Raw genomic sequence first — 16,229 nt, forward strand, 5'->3', positions numbered from 1 at the left:
CTTGTATTTTAGGAACGAGAAAGACAGAAAGTTCGACGATCTTTTTTTGGAGTTACAGTCAAACTTATACTCAGGCTAGAAGGTGACTCAAAGTCCTGACACATTTGTTGAAGAAAAAGTGTCTTACCAATAAGTGGGCTTTGTCATCCAACTATTTATCTGATGTTTTAATCAGCAAAGTCTCCAAAAAACAACCAAAAGCTATTAAAGCTTCGTCAAATAGCTGGAAAATCATTTTGTAGTTCATGACTCATGACATAAATAATACTGCTATATTCAAATTTAACATTAGAAAGGCAAAACAATAGAAGGAACAAAAAAAAGACAGCATTTTATCTCCAAATACACAACAATAATCAAATATTATAATCACCAAGCAACGCATACGTATAATTAGTGGTTGACCCAACTAAAGGACTTTACTCTTCAAAATAGCAGGCAACAATCTCAGCTTTATTCATTAATCACAATCACGTATAAAACTAGGGGGCTTAGCGATAATCCTACTATGGAATACAGTTACATCTGAAGCAATTCCCCCAAACGGCTGGCTCATGCTTTGTTCTTCCCAGACTCATCCTGAAGAACATGTCGAGACTATATTTCAAAAGCAGCAACTATTTTATGGACAATATCAAAGTAGCGCTAAGGTATTTGCACATATATGCTTAGCGATTCAAGAAAGTTAATGCTATAAGATGGATTTTTTTCCCAATACGTACCTTAATACACACATAAATATAGTGAACATCAGCATTCATTCCTACACTTTCTGTTGAGCCTCCATTTGCATCTAAAGGAATTGGAGTTGTCAGATCCCTGGTCAAATTTGAAGTATTACCAGATTGAAGTTTCCCTGCATGTGATAATGTATATACATATTAAATAGAGCTTTAGCGCTCGAACAAATATTTCATAATCTTAAGTTCATATGAGGTTAGCGAATTAACAATTGAAATAGTTAGTTAAACGAGTATTCAGTATTGATATGAAAAGTAAAGGAAAAGATGCCTCATTTGATTGCCTCACCCCAAACCTTTTAAGATACAAGGAACCTTACTTTCAACATCCACATAAAGCCAAGTGTTTTGCCAAAAGATACTTATAATTCTTCCATTTACCACCCACCCCAAACATACAAGGTACCTTACTTTCAAGTTTCAACATCAAGAATCACTAACACAATTGTTTTTTAATGAGGGATTGTGAGGTAATTCTCTGAGGTAAAGTCTCCCTGCATGTGATTGCATGTACTAATGTTACTTCTCTGTTATTAGTAATTTATTGTGTGTTAAAGCTTATGTGCACACAAGCAGATTTTTTAAAGTAATCGTAAGCATGGAAACTATCCAAGCAACAAAGTTGCCAAAGCTAAAGGTATAAAGTAGAGTGCTTCCAAGCAAGGAAACATTTCAATAACCAAAGTTTAGCAACCATGGTGGTTGAATCTAAAGGAATCAAACCTTAACAGAGATAGAAAGTATGGACCCACATGGGTTTAAAAAACCTGCTGGATAACATATATGACCATTATAAAGTTTTAACAAACCTATCACATGAAGCTTAATAGTCCAAGATAATTCTTTCAATACTGGTAGTCGATAAACTGGCGACCCATACGTAATCTGCAAATATGAAAGAACCTAAATAAAACCTCAAGCAGCTTCCCAATACAACGGGTGGGAAAGAAACGTCGTACAAAAATATGCTTAAAATTAAAAAGAAATGAAAAGATAAGAGACGAAAACACTCAAATTGGGTAGATTACCAGAATATATACTCCTTTATCCTTGAGTACCCTATAGTTTGTCATCAACTGCTTCAACTTATTGAAAGAGTGAATTTGATAAAGCAACATGAGAATTAGAAATTACGCAAAGATTTTGAAGTCAATTAATTGTACCTCCAGACCTCCTCAAGCATTTTAGCAGCATTTTGTCGTGAGTTGTGGCCACACTGAACGGAAAAAAGAAAATCAATTCTTCATAACTCATAAGACAAGTATGAGAAATGGACATCTAAAAGCAATATAGAAATCTCACCAAAAGAGAGTCCAGTGTCCCTGGAAGAATGCACAAAAAAGCATCAGAAAATACTACAAAGTACACACATTGTTTTATTTTGAGATACACAAATAATGGCAATAACACTACCTTTATCTATAACAGCAGCAAAAGATCTCGTGTCAAAGGCACTCATATCTCGTACATCCATAACCATATCTGTTCACACATTCATTAAGGATCTAGTAATAAATTTATTACTAATATCTTGGTTTCTTCTCAAAATCTAGCAACTTGTAGCCATAAAACATAAAATTTATTGAAAATCATCCCCAGCAAGAAATAATCATAAATGAAAAGATACATTTCAGCATCGGAGTATCCGAGTACTTGGTTTGCATTGCTTCGATCACCACTCTGGAGATATCAACATTGATCACTTCATTGTATCCATCATCAGCCATTTCCTCACTAAAACCTGCAGAGAGGGAGAAAATCAAGGCGCCAATTCCGTTGAATCAATCACGACAAAAACATCGCTTTCGTTGATCAATCAATGTGCAAAAAAAGATGAATTGAAAATAAGAGAGATAGGGAGCAAGGAAATGACCGGAATTGCCGCAGCCGACGACGAGAATGGGGTGGTGGTGGGCGGGGATGTAGAGACGGATGAGGGGGGCGAGGGAGGGGTATTTTTGGTACCAATCGAAGGTGGAGGGATCCTGAGAGTAGCGGTTGTCCCAATACCATGCTTCTCCGTAGGCCTGCGTGCTGGTGGAGCTGCCGGCCGCCGGAGATTTGCCCGCCGTCATTTCCTTAACCAGCTAAATAATTTAATCAATCAGATCACAACAGATGAGATGAGATGAATTTTTACGCGTGACTCAATTTTTCACATAAACTTCCGGATTATAAAATTATTCAAAACACTGATTTTATATTTAGTTTTATAAATTAGGAGTTGATTGAGATAGTGGACCATATTATTCATTTCTTAAAATCATGATTGTAGACATAGGAAATCTCATAACATTTCATTTAACTAAAACGTGGAGCTGTCGTAACTCGTAAGTGAGGAGGGTTTATTATTATTTAATGTCGATATAAAATTTTTAAAAATATTTTAGCATGTCTCATTTTAATAACATTTCATCATCAAATTTTAGATGACATTAACTTTTGCCAATATAACATCATCCGACTCAGTAAACGATCGTTTTTATCCCCACTGTCCAACTTTGAAAGCTAGGATTTGACATTTCATTCAAAGTGAACACAAGTTATAGTTTAATTCATTGATTTTAAACGTTACGAGACTGATTAGAAGTCAATCAAAAATTATGATTTAAATTATAATTTTCCCTCTATAAAATTAGAGTCTACGTAAATTTGATGCATTTTGAAATTTATCATGAATTCAAACGCCAAACGATCAATATACGACATGACAGAGTTCAATATTATAAAACATTGTTTTGATTATTAAAAAATTAAAACAAATATATACTGGAAAAAAAAGAGGAAAATAACAAAACTCATACTTGAGCGTAAATTTAAAAGTAAGCGTACAAAATAATGTAGGATAGAAAATCCACCTCGTTCTCTTATGATTTTAACTTGAAAGGAAAAAGGGCAGTCTTGATTATCGATTTGCTTTGTTTCTGGAATTACAGTATTCATGTATACGCATGTATTGCCTACTATCTCTGTATGCATTATTGCAACTAGAAAACAAAACAAGGGAACTTGAAACCTAGGGGTTTACCTTATGTAGTGAGGAGTCTGCTGTGCTCTATTTCTTCTCGCTTCACTTTTGGTGAAACAAGAATTTGGAATATTGGTGAGAATTATGGGATGAAAACGGATTGTAGGGTAAAGTGTGATTGATGTTTACTTGCTGAAACTCTCTTCTCTACTTCTTCTCAGATTTATGTATATATATGTATTGGTTGTTGCTCATCTAAATCCTATTTTGCAGGCATAACGGATCCCAGATTTTATGGGACAAAACTGTGAGCATTAAACTAATTGGGCTTCTCCCAAAATTAGTGTAAAAAGGAATTGGGCAAGGAAAGAGAGAAAACAAAAGGAATCCTCCCATTAGAAGCTAGGCCCAACTATAATTTCTTTCTCCATCATCGATTTCGGGGAGTGTTATATTGCTAACTCAATACTTAATTGCTAACTACAACTCAATAATAGCCATTAGATATTCAAATTAAAGGCCTAGATCATTAACCACAAAATGTCAATACGATCAACAAAAAACGTCAATAAGGCTATAGGATTAATTCCAATAAAAATCAATAGGGGTATTAATGTCAAGTTAGTTATAACTAACTTTTAAAAGAAATCCCAAAACTTTAAATTCATATAACATATATCAAATTAAAGATAATTTTATAAGGATTCCAACGATATACTACATGCATATGTTCCAACGTCAAAATTTGAAAAAAAAATCTAGAATTTTCATATTTTTCGTACACAGACTAATGTCAATACAGCTAAGATAATATGTCAATATAAAGCATATACAATGTCAATCCTAAATTTGTGTTGATATTCTCAAAGCATTGTGTTGATATTTTCGAAACACTATATTGACATTTTCATCCAAAACCCTAATTTGGCGTTTTTTTTTAATTTTTTTCGATTTAATTAATAAAAACGAAAATTACACGTGGCAAATTGTAGACCACACATTTTTTAAAATCATGTGGCCTTAAATTAGTTGTAGTTAGCAATTAAATGATGAGTTAGCAATGGATCACTCCGCCCTAATTCCATTTGCATCTTTTACAATGTTTGCAAATTCGGAAAAAGAACTTGGCCTCTTGACAAAAAAAGTTGGCTACACATACTACATCCTTTCAAGAACAAACAAAAAAGAAAAAGTATCTCTCATCTCTTTTCTTTCTATCAAATTAACCCCTAAAAGTAATTTTCCATGCCATTTCTCTCTACATTGTCTATTTATGATGCAAGATATCGTCAATATATAGTTTTATTTTGTATCTCAAAATTGCACGACTACTACCTTTGTAGGAGTCGTGCATGCATTCGATCTTTGCAATTACAATATAATTAACTATCTACTGTTTAATGTATGCATATCACCAGCCTCACCAACTAAGCAACAATACTTGTTGATCCCTCAGATGTTATGGTTATATGGTGTTGGTGTGTGGGAGCGGCGCCGGGGCGGCCCGGCTTCGAGTTATCAACTGAAGAGGGCGCAACGGGGGCTCTACAGAGTGGACAAGTAGAGTGGTTATGGAGCCAGTGGCGGATGCAGTCCACGTGGAAAATGTGCTTGCATACCGGCACTTGAAGCAGCTCCTCTTTCAGCTCGAACTCTCCCAAGCAAACACAACACCTATATATATTCATATATGATCAATTTGCTAAAATTATATAGTAGTAGTATCAATTTTTTCATGTACATGAGTATATCAATAGTAGCTAGTTAAAAATTTTGATGATGCATTAGGGATTTTAAATGAACAAAGTCAATCTCAAGCTATCCCATATTCAGCTAAAAAAGAACTCGTCTAGATGTCAATTTCATAGTAAATTAGCCGAGCTCGACGGTGCATGCTTGGTTCGGTGGGCTAGAAAACATATTTGGATTCGTTTGTATATGAACATGTTTGCGAATTTGTTAGTCAATCCTATTTGTGAACCTTCAAGTTCACTACCCTTGAACTCGAGTACCAGTTTGATCAACAACATAATTTTTTTGAATCTTTCGCGAGCTTTTAACAAGCTCTAACTCGAACACTATATATGCTTAAAAGCTCTAACTCGAACACTATTTATATGAATATCGATGAGCTCGAGCATAAACAAGAGAATGTTCTTGTCAACCTCTAGCTCGAGTCAACTCGAACCTCCTAGACTTTTGATGGGCTTGACTCATTTACAGCCCAATAAGGGAACATGGTAACATAACGTAATGTTGTAACACAAAAATGAAACGAGCAATACATTTGTGGACATGTAGCACTAAATAATGATTGAAGGAAAAGGAGACATATGCACACACATATAGTAGTGTTGAAGCATATATAGTGGGTCTTAGCATATGTTCCTATCTAATTAAAGCCACTTTACCTATGTTGGCAGCCCATAAAGTGAAAAATTCCCCCAACCCTTAAACCTCCATCGTCCATTTCCAATCTCCTATAGCTTGTTTAATCATATATATCATGATCATGCATCATATATATTAATAAAGTAATAATTAAATAAATATCTCAAAATTAATTAGCTACTATAGTTGTGTAGTAGTGTATGTGCACTTACAATGAATCCCTTGATTTCATAGAGTCATCGTAGAGGATTTGGCATAGCATGTTCTTCACTTCAATTTTCAAATCCAACTAGCAAAATCAATTAAAATCTCATTAACTACTAATTAATATTGTTAGAGAAAGAGAGATGGATAGTATGAGTACCGGCGTAGTAGCATCGGCGGCGGCGGTGGTGGGGAGGAGAGGAGGTGCGGCGGCAGAAGAAGAGGAGGAGTTGGCTCTTCTCTTGAGGTAAAAAAGGTAGAATAAGAGAAATAAAATGATTGAAAAAAGGATTGGAATTGAAAATATAAAAGCTTGATATAGCTTAAGCTGGATTTCTTGAGGATATTGGTGAGGAGGGCTCTGAGATTGGGGAGGAGACTTCATTGGTGATTAATTGCAATAAATTTCCTTATTCATTTTGCATGTACTTATGGAATGAAGAGAGAGAGATAGAGAGAGGATTTAAATGAATTTGATGATTAAGAATTAAAGGGTAGTGGCTATAATACGCCTGGAAAGAACTTTAGAAGATCAAACTAAATATTCCTTGTTTCTTCTTTTTTATTTTTAAGTGAGAAATGGGACACCCCCACTTTAGTAGATCATGGCATGCCCGGTCCCATTAATCATTCATCTTAGTTATATCATAATTTTTTTCATTTTTTCTTGTCAGGAAAAGCTTAATAATAATTTTTATAATGATTATCATGATGTATCAAATTTTAGTAGCTACGGACATATTGATATAGTAGTGTCCGTGATAAATTAATAAATAAATAAATTAAGTAATCTTAATGTGTTGAAGATGGACATGAATAGTAATGAACTCTATAATATTGTCCGTGATAAGCTAATTAATTTAGATTAGACGTGGCATTTTGATCTTGTTGGTTTGATATGAATTATGATTAACCAACATAATTATTTCAACAATCAATAATTTAATGAAAAGAAATACTAGTAGTACTATATGTATTTCAAAGAAGTTGATATATATGTATATGATGAAGGTAGTCAAAGTAAAGTGCATATTTTCATGAGATGGTAGAAAAATAGAGACTAGACCTAGCTTTTCCACTAGGAATTACGGATAATGTTAATTATATGTTTACAATATAATTATATATACTATAATGTATGGTCGAGCATGTTAATGGGTTATAGGCCTCCCTCTTGTCGCTCGTGGATGTTGAGAGAGATAATGGTGGGTGCACACATAAATTCTTCCACTCCATCAATCTATCACAACTATGTTACATTTATTTATTTTATCAATGTATAAATAAAATAAAATATTGCATTTTATGGATCTATTTAATACCACAAATTCCTTCAATAAAATATTGGATGTATCTTTCATTTTCTCATGACTTCAAATCTCAATTTTTATCCAAGTGCTATTAATTCGAATTCTAGTGCAATAATTTAATTTATGCATTTGGTGATATTTTCATGAAAAATATATGGTCTTGGTAATTCACTGCTATAGATATGTACTACAACTATATTAGTAGTTGGTCCACTGCAAAAGCACTTATTAATACCTAGACCAAACATTACATGCTTCTTCTGACCCACAGGCAGGAATGCATGCATGGACCCTAGCAATTTAATCCTACCCTAATATTAAATAATTTAATTAGTTTTGAAATCATTTTTTTTAAATGCATCATTTCATCTCAAACATATGCAGCTAGCCCTTTAGACTAACCTTAAATGCTTCATTATATATTTTTATATATAGTACTATAGTAGTTAATATTGTGATGCGTCTACATTTTTGAGTGTGGTGTGACGAAGGCAAAATCTTGTTATTCAAATAAATAGATCATTAGGCCATGAGAATCCACTACTAGAGATATTTGTAGATTTGACGAAAAGAGAGATTTGCCCTTTTATCTTATTGATTAGTTACACTCACAAAAAAAATAAGTGATTTTAACTTTTGCCTTTATGTCTTAAGATTTATCTAACCACACAACACTTTGCAAAAAAACCTTTCATGAAGATGAAAGATGCATGCATTATTAATGTGTCACTCTTCGTATCTAAGTTAGCACTATCTTAATTATTCGTTACTTTTTAATAATTTAATTGATTGTGTGGCTGTTTCAAAATTCTAATTAATCGCATATAAATCATAATCACTTCGTTTGAATCGTTTAGTACTTTTGTGTTACATCAAATCTTTGATGTATTTTCGAAATAAATGGTGCGACTTTCTCCCTATAATAATCGATTAATTTATGATTAAGCACACCATTTTCCCACCCCAAGTAAAAGACAAACATTGCAACTATTGATAGTACTAGTACAAATTACACTATGAAATTTTTATTCTAATATTTCAGAGGTAACGGAATATTTCCTATATCAGTGATACACACATGCTTTAATACATCAAAATACTATACGTTTTGCCATCATAAAGATTTAAAAAATATTTTTTGTGGAATAATGTAGGTTGATTCATTTGAATGTAGGGGAAAAACAATAATTTAAGGATTCGTTCGATTCCCACCATTGCTCATGACTAGATGTCATGTTTATTCGGATGTCTTGTCGGCTATTTTTTTCTCTTGAAAATAAGACCCATGACAATATATCTCAAGCCGTTTTAAAATTGTTTAGATGGCAATGTGTCATGTGATTATCTGTGACATCTTTATCCTTAAACTAAATTAATCCTAAACAAATCTATTTTTACTTATTTCATTATATTAATGTTTAATGTACTGAAATATCTCAAATTAAATACGTACTACTCCATATTGTTCGTACCCAAGTAACCGACCAATATCTAAATAAATAATTACTTGTCCACGTGAATTAGTCTGATTAATATATTCGTGACTGCAAATTGTCAAAATGAGGTTGTTTACGATTACAATGTTTTTGGTAATGGAGTAAATTTCAGCAGTTTTGTGATGTAATTAATAGGCAAAATAAAATCAGCAACTATCGAAGCTCCGTGCCATAATAAATGACATACTTAGGTAATGATACGAGATTTAGAAGATTTTGTTTTGTATGTTAGGTGAAAAGAGAAATTAGTACATATTTATATTAATATGAAGGATAACTTTTATGATAAAAAAGATAAAAAAAATATGACATCTTTTATTAGACAAATTAAAAATAAAATGAGATAAATTAAAAATGAAAATGTGACATTATTAAGGGACGTATGAAGTATAATAAATTCTCAACTAAGAATGTAAATAGTAATTAATATTGTGTAATAATTGATTAGTATAATAACGATAAATAATTATGATTGTTTATAATAATATATTATCGATTAATAATATATTAGTCTTAGTACAATTTTTAAATCATTAATCATACATTAATTTAATAATAATTATGGTAAAAAATTAATGTAATATTTAAATCATTAATCATATTTAATTTAATAATAATCATATTAAAAAATTAATGTAATTTACCGATTTTTTATTTAAAAATAAGTGCTCCATTTAAGCCACTTTCGTCTTCTTCGCCTCTGTCCCGTTTTCTGAGATTACAGAAATGGAGGAAATTAATGGGTGCCAGAGCGATGGTGTTCAACTCACTTGCTTTTCAGAGGAATCAGACGGCGACGTTTTGCTCCACTTTCAGATTATTCGTCTTCAAAAACAGGTTTTTCTTCAATTCAGCAATTCTGATGCTTGCTTTTCCAATTGATTATGCTTCTAATTAGGGTTTTCAGTTCACTCTTGCATCTAATTGAATTCATCTCTATCCCTTGTCAATGATGAATTCTGTTCCTTCATTTTCACGACTTGGAAAATTCCCCTTTTCTGTTGAATTCTCTCTCCCTCTCCCTCTCTTGTGTTTTAATGTATTTGCATTACCTCATCCTTGTCTAGATTTATGTATGGATTGGTTGCAACTCTGCCAGCTTCGGACATCTGTATGCAGCTCTTCCCACACGACCAGTAAGTATTACTTGATTTGTTTAGAATCAAGAGTTTTTCCTCTCAATTGATCGATTCCACATCACATTGCTACCTCTGATGTCTGAGTTTATGAACAGAGCAATGCAGTTGGTGTGACTTCTCTAATTGGGGGGTCTTCTGATAATACAGGTTCTGGTATTGCACGTCGATTAGGTAATTGCTTTTAGACCGTAGATATGTTTCTGCATCATCCGCTTCATGGCTTACGCGTTTCTTATATTTCAGTTCTCAAGACTGGCCTTAATGTTGTTCTTGCTTGTAATTTACCAAAGAATAACCCCATGCTTGAGGTTAGATATCCCTATCTTCTATATCAGTGTTTTTGCTTCAAGCAGTATTTCTTTAGTCTTTTACTAAATGCAATTGCAGACTTCATTTTATCTCAATAACATAATAGTTTGGGCTCATCTTTCGTTCTGTGTTTAACTTGACTTCTTGGGGTTCAGGCAAGTGCTGAGAAAAAGCTACTGCAAAAGCTTATTAGTCTAGGATACACAAAGCCACAAATCTGAAGAAACATATTCATCAAGAGGACTTTCGCCCCTTGGTTGCCCTCTTATGTGCTAGTATTTGGAAGGAATATTCAATGTTGTGTTTCGGGTATATTTCTATTTGCAGAGATTTTTATTCATATTGAACAGTTTTTTAATGAATATCTAGAGACGAACGATGTGCTTTGACATATAAAATACATATAAAATATTGCTTTGGGTATAACTTGCATTCTCATAAAGCTTTAGCCACCCCATGGACTTTGACTTCTGCCTCTACTAGGCATATGTTTTTAACCAGCAAACCATTTGTTGGTCGATAAAAATAGCCATGTGAGACAAATCTTTGCCATCCGCTTGTTGCATTTGATTCACGGAACCAATAATTAACTGCAGGAGAAAAGTATTAACGCCTTAGGCCTCTTGTTCTTTTCATGTGCAAGAGTGTACATTAGGTGAAGAAAGAATATCTTACATGTTCCAGAGTCGTGGTTGTGATTAAGTTGATCTAGTATGCATAGTGTAAATTCTGCATATATCTTCGATTCCGGGGGTAAGTTTGCTGGTTCGGCTAAATTCAGATAAAGAGATACATAGCTGCCAATACCACTGCCCTTTCCATTAGGATAAAGTTGCATCTTCCTGGAAGAGTTTGACAGAGAACATATTTATCATCACGTAGAATTTGATGATGGATGTAAATGAATGAGAACTATACCATTTATGTTCACCAGCAACAAATGGTTTAGATTCTACGTATTCTTCAGTTGAGCTAGAAGATAAGTCCACTCTCCAGGTATGCTTATAGGCTATTGGATCCTTTATCATTGATAAACTCTCTCCTTTTCCAGCTATCGTTTCTTGGCACACGTAAACCTCTGCCCCAAACACGCAGGTATCATCGACCAGATACCCGTTGGCCGCATCCTTGAAGGCATCAAGAGGTATGAACTTATCAAATCCCCATGCTAGCTTCATCTTGTGAAACCGTCTCCCATTTTCTGCCGCGTCTAATAGAAGAGCACAAGATTATTATTATGGTAATTGATAGTGGTATTCATTCTAGTTGGATATCTTACCTTGAAGAGTGTAGTAGGTGTCATTGTTCTGGTCAAGCAGAAAGAGACGAAAAAGTGCTCGGATCTCCCAAGCTGGGGCGGGTGAGTTTGGCTCGTCAATGACCAAGTATAGGGAGATGTGGTCAGTAATGCCTTTGTTTTTGTTGCCATTAGGGTGCAGAACGAGCTTCCTGCACGCAGGTGAAACGACAGTATATAGATGATGATGGGATTCAGAGTTAAAGTTAGGTGAGAAACTACCATTTGCAGCCACCGGCTTGGAATTCGTTGGAGGTGTAGCTCTCTAGTTTACTGTTAACAAGCTGTGAGAATAGTTGAAGTTTGAATATGTAGTGAGTCGGAGGCGTATCCGAAATTGATCTTGACACCCCTATTGGAAATAAAGACTAGTAGTGTTAGAGTAAAATCAAGAATGAGATATAGTAACTGAATTTAGGAAGAGACCTTGTTGTCCAGGGAATGATAGTTCTCCCATCACGTATGTAGAGAGAGAGAGAGAGAGAGAGAGAGAGAGAGAGAGATGGTTGTGATGGTTGTGATGATGAGGTTCTTATATGAGAAAGAAAAGGCAGTAGAAAAGCTATCCTTTGCCTAGGTTTTATTCTTTTCTTGATATCCCAAACAGGAAACAAGGTATAGGGCTATAGGCTATGGCATGCCAATCTATTATTCCTCAACTTTCCTCTTAGCTTATGTCGATGCCTATACTCACACTAAGAATCTCTTACCAAAATGATTATAATAAATTTGCTTCCTTTATTTGAATTTGAGAAAACACCTTTTAATCCGTTACCTTGTTCAGGTCTCTAATTTTTAGCGTTTTAAAAAATTCACCTCAATTAAACCATAATATTCCTAATGATACAGCAAAAGCTGATGCATGGTTATTTTTTTGGAGAAAAGTATGATTGATCCAAATTTAAACGGAAATTTGATAAATGCTGAAAAAGGATTTTGGTGTAATTCGTAAACAGCCAACAATGAACACTACATTTTCCAAAACATTTTCATGTTCCCACCTCTACACGTCACTCTTTAACGTATTAACAAACGTGCTCAATGTTTCAACCAATTCTCTTCTTTTGACGTGTTCAATTTTTGACTTGGCATGAAGACTTTTTGAAGAATAGTCAGAGAGGTAGACTTATCTAGAAGAAAAGTGTGAGGTGATCAATTGTTGTCAGTACAACTGTACAAGTGACACCAGATATACTCCTACTTCATATTTTCTGCCTCATTTGCAAAAATGTCAAGGGTTTATGATTTATGGGAGAAATTGGTCGGTGCTGTTCTCGACAGGGAGGAGCTCCGGCGACTTGCGCTTCGCAACAGCTTCAGCTCCTCCGCTTTTTCCGATTACAGCTCGTGCTTCACTTCTGACTCCTCCATTGGTATACTTTTTTCTAATCTCTCAACATTCAACCATCAAATCGGTTCCTTCATTCTTGACTTATAAATTACATTCAATTTTGGTGTTAATTTTCTGGCATGTTCCGAATACTTCTTTCACTTTTCATTTTATTTTTTGATTTGGGAAAAAGTTGGTGGGGTTTCATTGCAGATTAAATCTTAACCTTTTAGCATTTTTGTGAATTAAACTCAAACTTTCAAGATTAAATCTAAAATGGGATAGACAATTAGTTCCAATGTTATTCCATAACCAATTTCATTTTTAGTTTTTGAGTAAAAAATACTCTTGTTTTTAGGTTTACATTAAAACAAAACCATTTTTTTTTAAAAATTTTGTGAGTAAAAAGAGACATAATATAGATAGTATTATTTTAAGTTTTAGTTTAATGTAAATGTAAAATCATATTTGATGAGACATTTACACTAAAATTAGCTTGAGTTTAATGTATATAGTTGGAGATGCTAACCAAATCATAACTCCAAATTCTGCAAATACTTAGAACATCTCAAATGGTACACTAAAACCTAAAATTAGATAGGTAATTAGCTCCAATAGTACTCCAAAATCAATCTCATTTTGGGTTTTTGAGTGAAAAATACCTATCTTAAGGTTTGCGCTAAACCAAAACCAAAAACTTTTTCAAATTTTGTGAGTGAAAATGACATAATATAGAGAATATTTTAAGTTTGAGTTTAGCATAAATGATTGGAGTAAAATCATATTTGATGTGATATTTACACTAAAATGAGTTTGAGTGTATCTAAATGATTGGAGATGCATTTAGGACAGGACAAATGTATTAAAAATTGAAAAACTGAAAAGGGTGCGATTAGATTTGTACTAATCTTAAACTTGAAGTTGGCTTCTCAACTATATCATCTGCATTATCCATTCATCAATACCTTTGCATCAGTTGAATTAAGTCTTAGATACTTACACTGTGCACCGTTTTCCATATTACTTACTGATGATACTGCAGCATACCCCATTGCACGGCCTATAGAGCTGAAAGAGATTATAAAAGCGACGGAAAACTTTCAATTAGACATGTTCATAGGGGTAGGAGTCATGTGTCAAGCTTTTAGAGCATGGATCGATGAACATACCCTCATTGCTTCGAAGCCTGGCTCTGGAATGGCTGTTACAGTTAAAAAATGGTCGAATTTCATGGAAAGACCTCAAGATTGGTTGGTAGGTTTGTCTTTCCAAAGATGATTTTTTCTGAAGTAAATTAATTTTGACCTTATGTTTTGGAGTACTAATTATGAACTACTTATGCAGAAGAAAATTGATAATTTGGTGCAACTTCGTCATCCAAGCTTGGTCAGCTTCATTGGGTACTGTACGGAAGAATACAACATGATGTTGGTGTACGAGTTCATGCCCCATGGACGCTTGTCGGATCACTTATTCACTAGTAATTTTTCGTTTTGGATGAACATTATTAGTAGCACGTTCTTTCGTTGCAATTCACCTATGATCTTATTATGTGGTAACCTTCATAGCTCAATACCAATCATTACCTTGGGCGAGGAGAATCAAAATCGCTATAGATATTGCTAGAGGGCTTAGCTACTTGCACGAACGAGATATACCTATCATACACCGAGATTTCAAGACGGCTAACGTTCTTCTAGATTGGGTAGATATGCTTGACTTCTCTTTTTGCTTTGGTTGTAAATTTGTAAATAACTACTGCAGTTTTAGACAAAACAGAAAATTATACTCCCCCTGTCCAAAAAAAATAGGGCAATTGGTCTATGTCACGAGTTTTAATGTAGAATTGGTAAAGTAAGAGAGAAGAGAAAAAGTAAAAGAGAAAAAGTAAGTGAGAAGAAATAAAAGTGGAATGATGTGTAGAGTTATTATTTGTTGAAAATTTTTCATAAATGAATGCGCTCTATTTTTTGTAGACGGCCAAAAATGGTAAATGTACCCTATTTTTTGTGGACGGAGGGAGTATATTCTAGCCCTTTTTTTCTCTGGTCATGCAATTATATAAATGAATATTTGATCTTTCATATATTTGGTGTGCAGGAATTGAATGCTAAGCTATCTAACTATTGTTACGGCACAGATGATCCTACCAGTGAAATGACTTCCATACCAACTCGTCAAATATTTGTTTCACCTGGATATACTCCACCAGAATATATATCGAAAGGTTCTTGAATCACTCCTCCACCTTTTGATACTCGTAGTTGTGTTACTCCCTGTTGTACTCGTTCTAAACTCCTTTTCTGATGCACAGGTCGCCTGACTACTAAATCGAATGCATACACCTTCGGAGTTGTTTTACTAGAATTGCTATCTGGCACCGTCGTATCAAATCTGAACATGGAACAATCCTACTTTAATAAAAAGTCAAAATTACTGCAGATTTTGGATATCCGATTAGAGGGTCAGTACTCTCGTGATACAGCATATAAAGTCGTGAAGCTTGCATTGAAGTGCCAAAACATGGACCCAAAATCAAGACCAAGAATGAGTGATGTTGTGGTTGCACTAGAGCAGTTGCAACTTGCAAGACCATGAACCTATGTAATGACCAGAAGCCTAGACGGTTTATGGCTTAGTACATGGTTGTAGAGCTAGCTCGCCATTGCATGAGCATAGGACCAAAATGAACAACCCTTGATGGATGCGTGTAAACTATGTTGCCAAGATCTTCGTAAGTTCCACAAACAGAGAGCTTGAAGATTGAGTAAAGAAAAATTATGAGCGATCTTTTTGAAGGCTAGATGATGGTCTCTTAGTTGAGGCTTTGAAATTGTGTTGTTGATTACAGTGTTTAGACATGGTTTCTATAGGATTATACTAAAATAACAATCTACCACGAATGAGAACTCTTATATTTAGCAGCAAATTCAACCTTAGTTTGCATATGTAACGCAAATTGCTATTATTTTAGTCATATTGTCACCATAATACTCCTATATATGTACAAATATTGTTATTGTTTCAATTCTATACACATGAATG

General features: G+C 34.0%; 5 protein-coding genes across 9 annotated transcripts; 2 read left to right on the top strand and 3 right to left on the bottom strand.

Moving 5' to 3' along the window:
- Positions 1-311: 311 nt before the first annotated feature.
- Positions 312-2,924, bottom strand: LOC125196693 (S-adenosyl-L-methionine-dependent methyltransferases superfamily protein). The gene is made up of 9 exons (XM_048095303.2): positions 2,614-2,924; positions 2,368-2,481; positions 2,154-2,222; positions 2,043-2,062; positions 1,904-1,956; positions 1,769-1,799; positions 1,550-1,625; positions 723-856; positions 312-579 (listed from the first exon to the last, which is right to left on the bottom strand). The coding sequence occupies exons 1-9, from the start codon at positions 2,813-2,815 to the stop codon at positions 553-555; spliced, it is 726 nt and encodes a 241-aa protein (XP_047951260.1). The 5' UTR covers positions 2,816-2,924; the 3' UTR covers positions 312-552.
- A 2,070-nt stretch (positions 2,925-4,994) lies between these two features.
- LOC148927135 (RING/U-box superfamily protein) lies at positions 4,995-6,806 on the bottom strand. The gene is made up of 3 exons (XM_089069525.1): positions 6,464-6,806; positions 6,312-6,388; positions 4,995-5,382 (listed from the first exon to the last, which is right to left on the bottom strand). The coding sequence occupies exons 1-3, from the start codon at positions 6,686-6,688 to the stop codon at positions 5,136-5,138; spliced, it is 549 nt and encodes a 182-aa protein (XP_088925651.1). The 5' UTR covers positions 6,689-6,806; the 3' UTR covers positions 4,995-5,135.
- A 2,999-nt stretch (positions 6,807-9,805) lies between these two features.
- Positions 9,806-12,249, top strand: LOC125196049 (uncharacterized). Of its 3 annotated transcripts, none has more exons than XR_016129062.1 (6): positions 9,806-9,946; positions 10,177-10,245; positions 10,344-10,419; positions 10,492-10,556; positions 10,713-10,866; positions 11,339-12,249. XR_016129062.1 is itself a non-coding variant. In XM_048094406.2 (5 exons), the coding sequence occupies exons 1-5, from the start codon at positions 9,836-9,838 to the stop codon at positions 10,776-10,778; spliced, it is 387 nt and encodes a 128-aa protein (XP_047950363.1). In that variant the 5' UTR covers positions 9,806-9,835; the 3' UTR covers positions 10,779-10,983. The 3 variants fall into 3 exon arrangements, 1 of the variants encoding a protein (XP_047950363.1); XR_016129063.1 differs by having other exon boundaries at positions 11,609-12,249; XM_048094406.2 differs by lacking the exon at positions 11,339-12,249 and having other exon boundaries at positions 10,713-10,983.
- LOC125196047 (putative serine/threonine-protein kinase PBL3) lies at positions 10,762-16,157 on the top strand. Of its 3 annotated transcripts, XM_089057666.1 has the most exons (8): positions 11,862-11,917; positions 11,990-12,064; positions 13,136-13,227; positions 14,227-14,438; positions 14,529-14,664; positions 14,753-14,889; positions 15,285-15,411; positions 15,499-16,157. In XM_089057666.1, exons 2-8 carry the CDS (start codon positions 12,036-12,038, stop codon positions 15,780-15,782), a joined length of 1,017 nt encoding a protein of 338 aa, XP_088913792.1. In that variant the 5' UTR covers positions 11,862-11,917; positions 11,990-12,035; the 3' UTR covers positions 15,783-16,157. The 3 variants fall into 3 exon arrangements, with proteins under 3 accessions (XP_088913793.1, XP_088913792.1, XP_047950361.2); XM_089057667.1 differs by lacking the exons at positions 11,862-11,917; positions 11,990-12,064 and adding an exon at positions 10,762-10,866; XM_048094404.2 differs by lacking the exons at positions 11,862-11,917; positions 11,990-12,064 and having other exon boundaries at positions 13,009-13,227.
- Positions 10,924-12,396, bottom strand: LOC148927136 (MATH domain and coiled-coil domain-containing protein At3g58210-like). The gene is made up of 6 exons (XM_089057668.1): positions 12,281-12,396; positions 12,077-12,206; positions 11,837-12,006; positions 11,476-11,767; positions 11,233-11,399; positions 10,924-11,147 (listed from the first exon to the last, which is right to left on the bottom strand). The coding sequence occupies exons 1-6, from the start codon at positions 12,309-12,311 to the stop codon at positions 10,993-10,995; spliced, it is 945 nt and encodes a 314-aa protein (XP_088913794.1). The 5' UTR covers positions 12,312-12,396; the 3' UTR covers positions 10,924-10,992.
- Positions 16,158-16,229: the final 72 nt, after the last annotated feature.

Source organism: Salvia hispanica, chromosome 4, assembly GCF_029641045.1.
Source record: "Salvia hispanica isolate PSC_SH4W2 chromosome 4, Shi_PSC_v1, whole genome shotgun sequence".
Lineage (NCBI taxonomy): Eukaryota > Viridiplantae > Streptophyta > Magnoliopsida > Lamiales > Lamiaceae > Salvia > Salvia hispanica.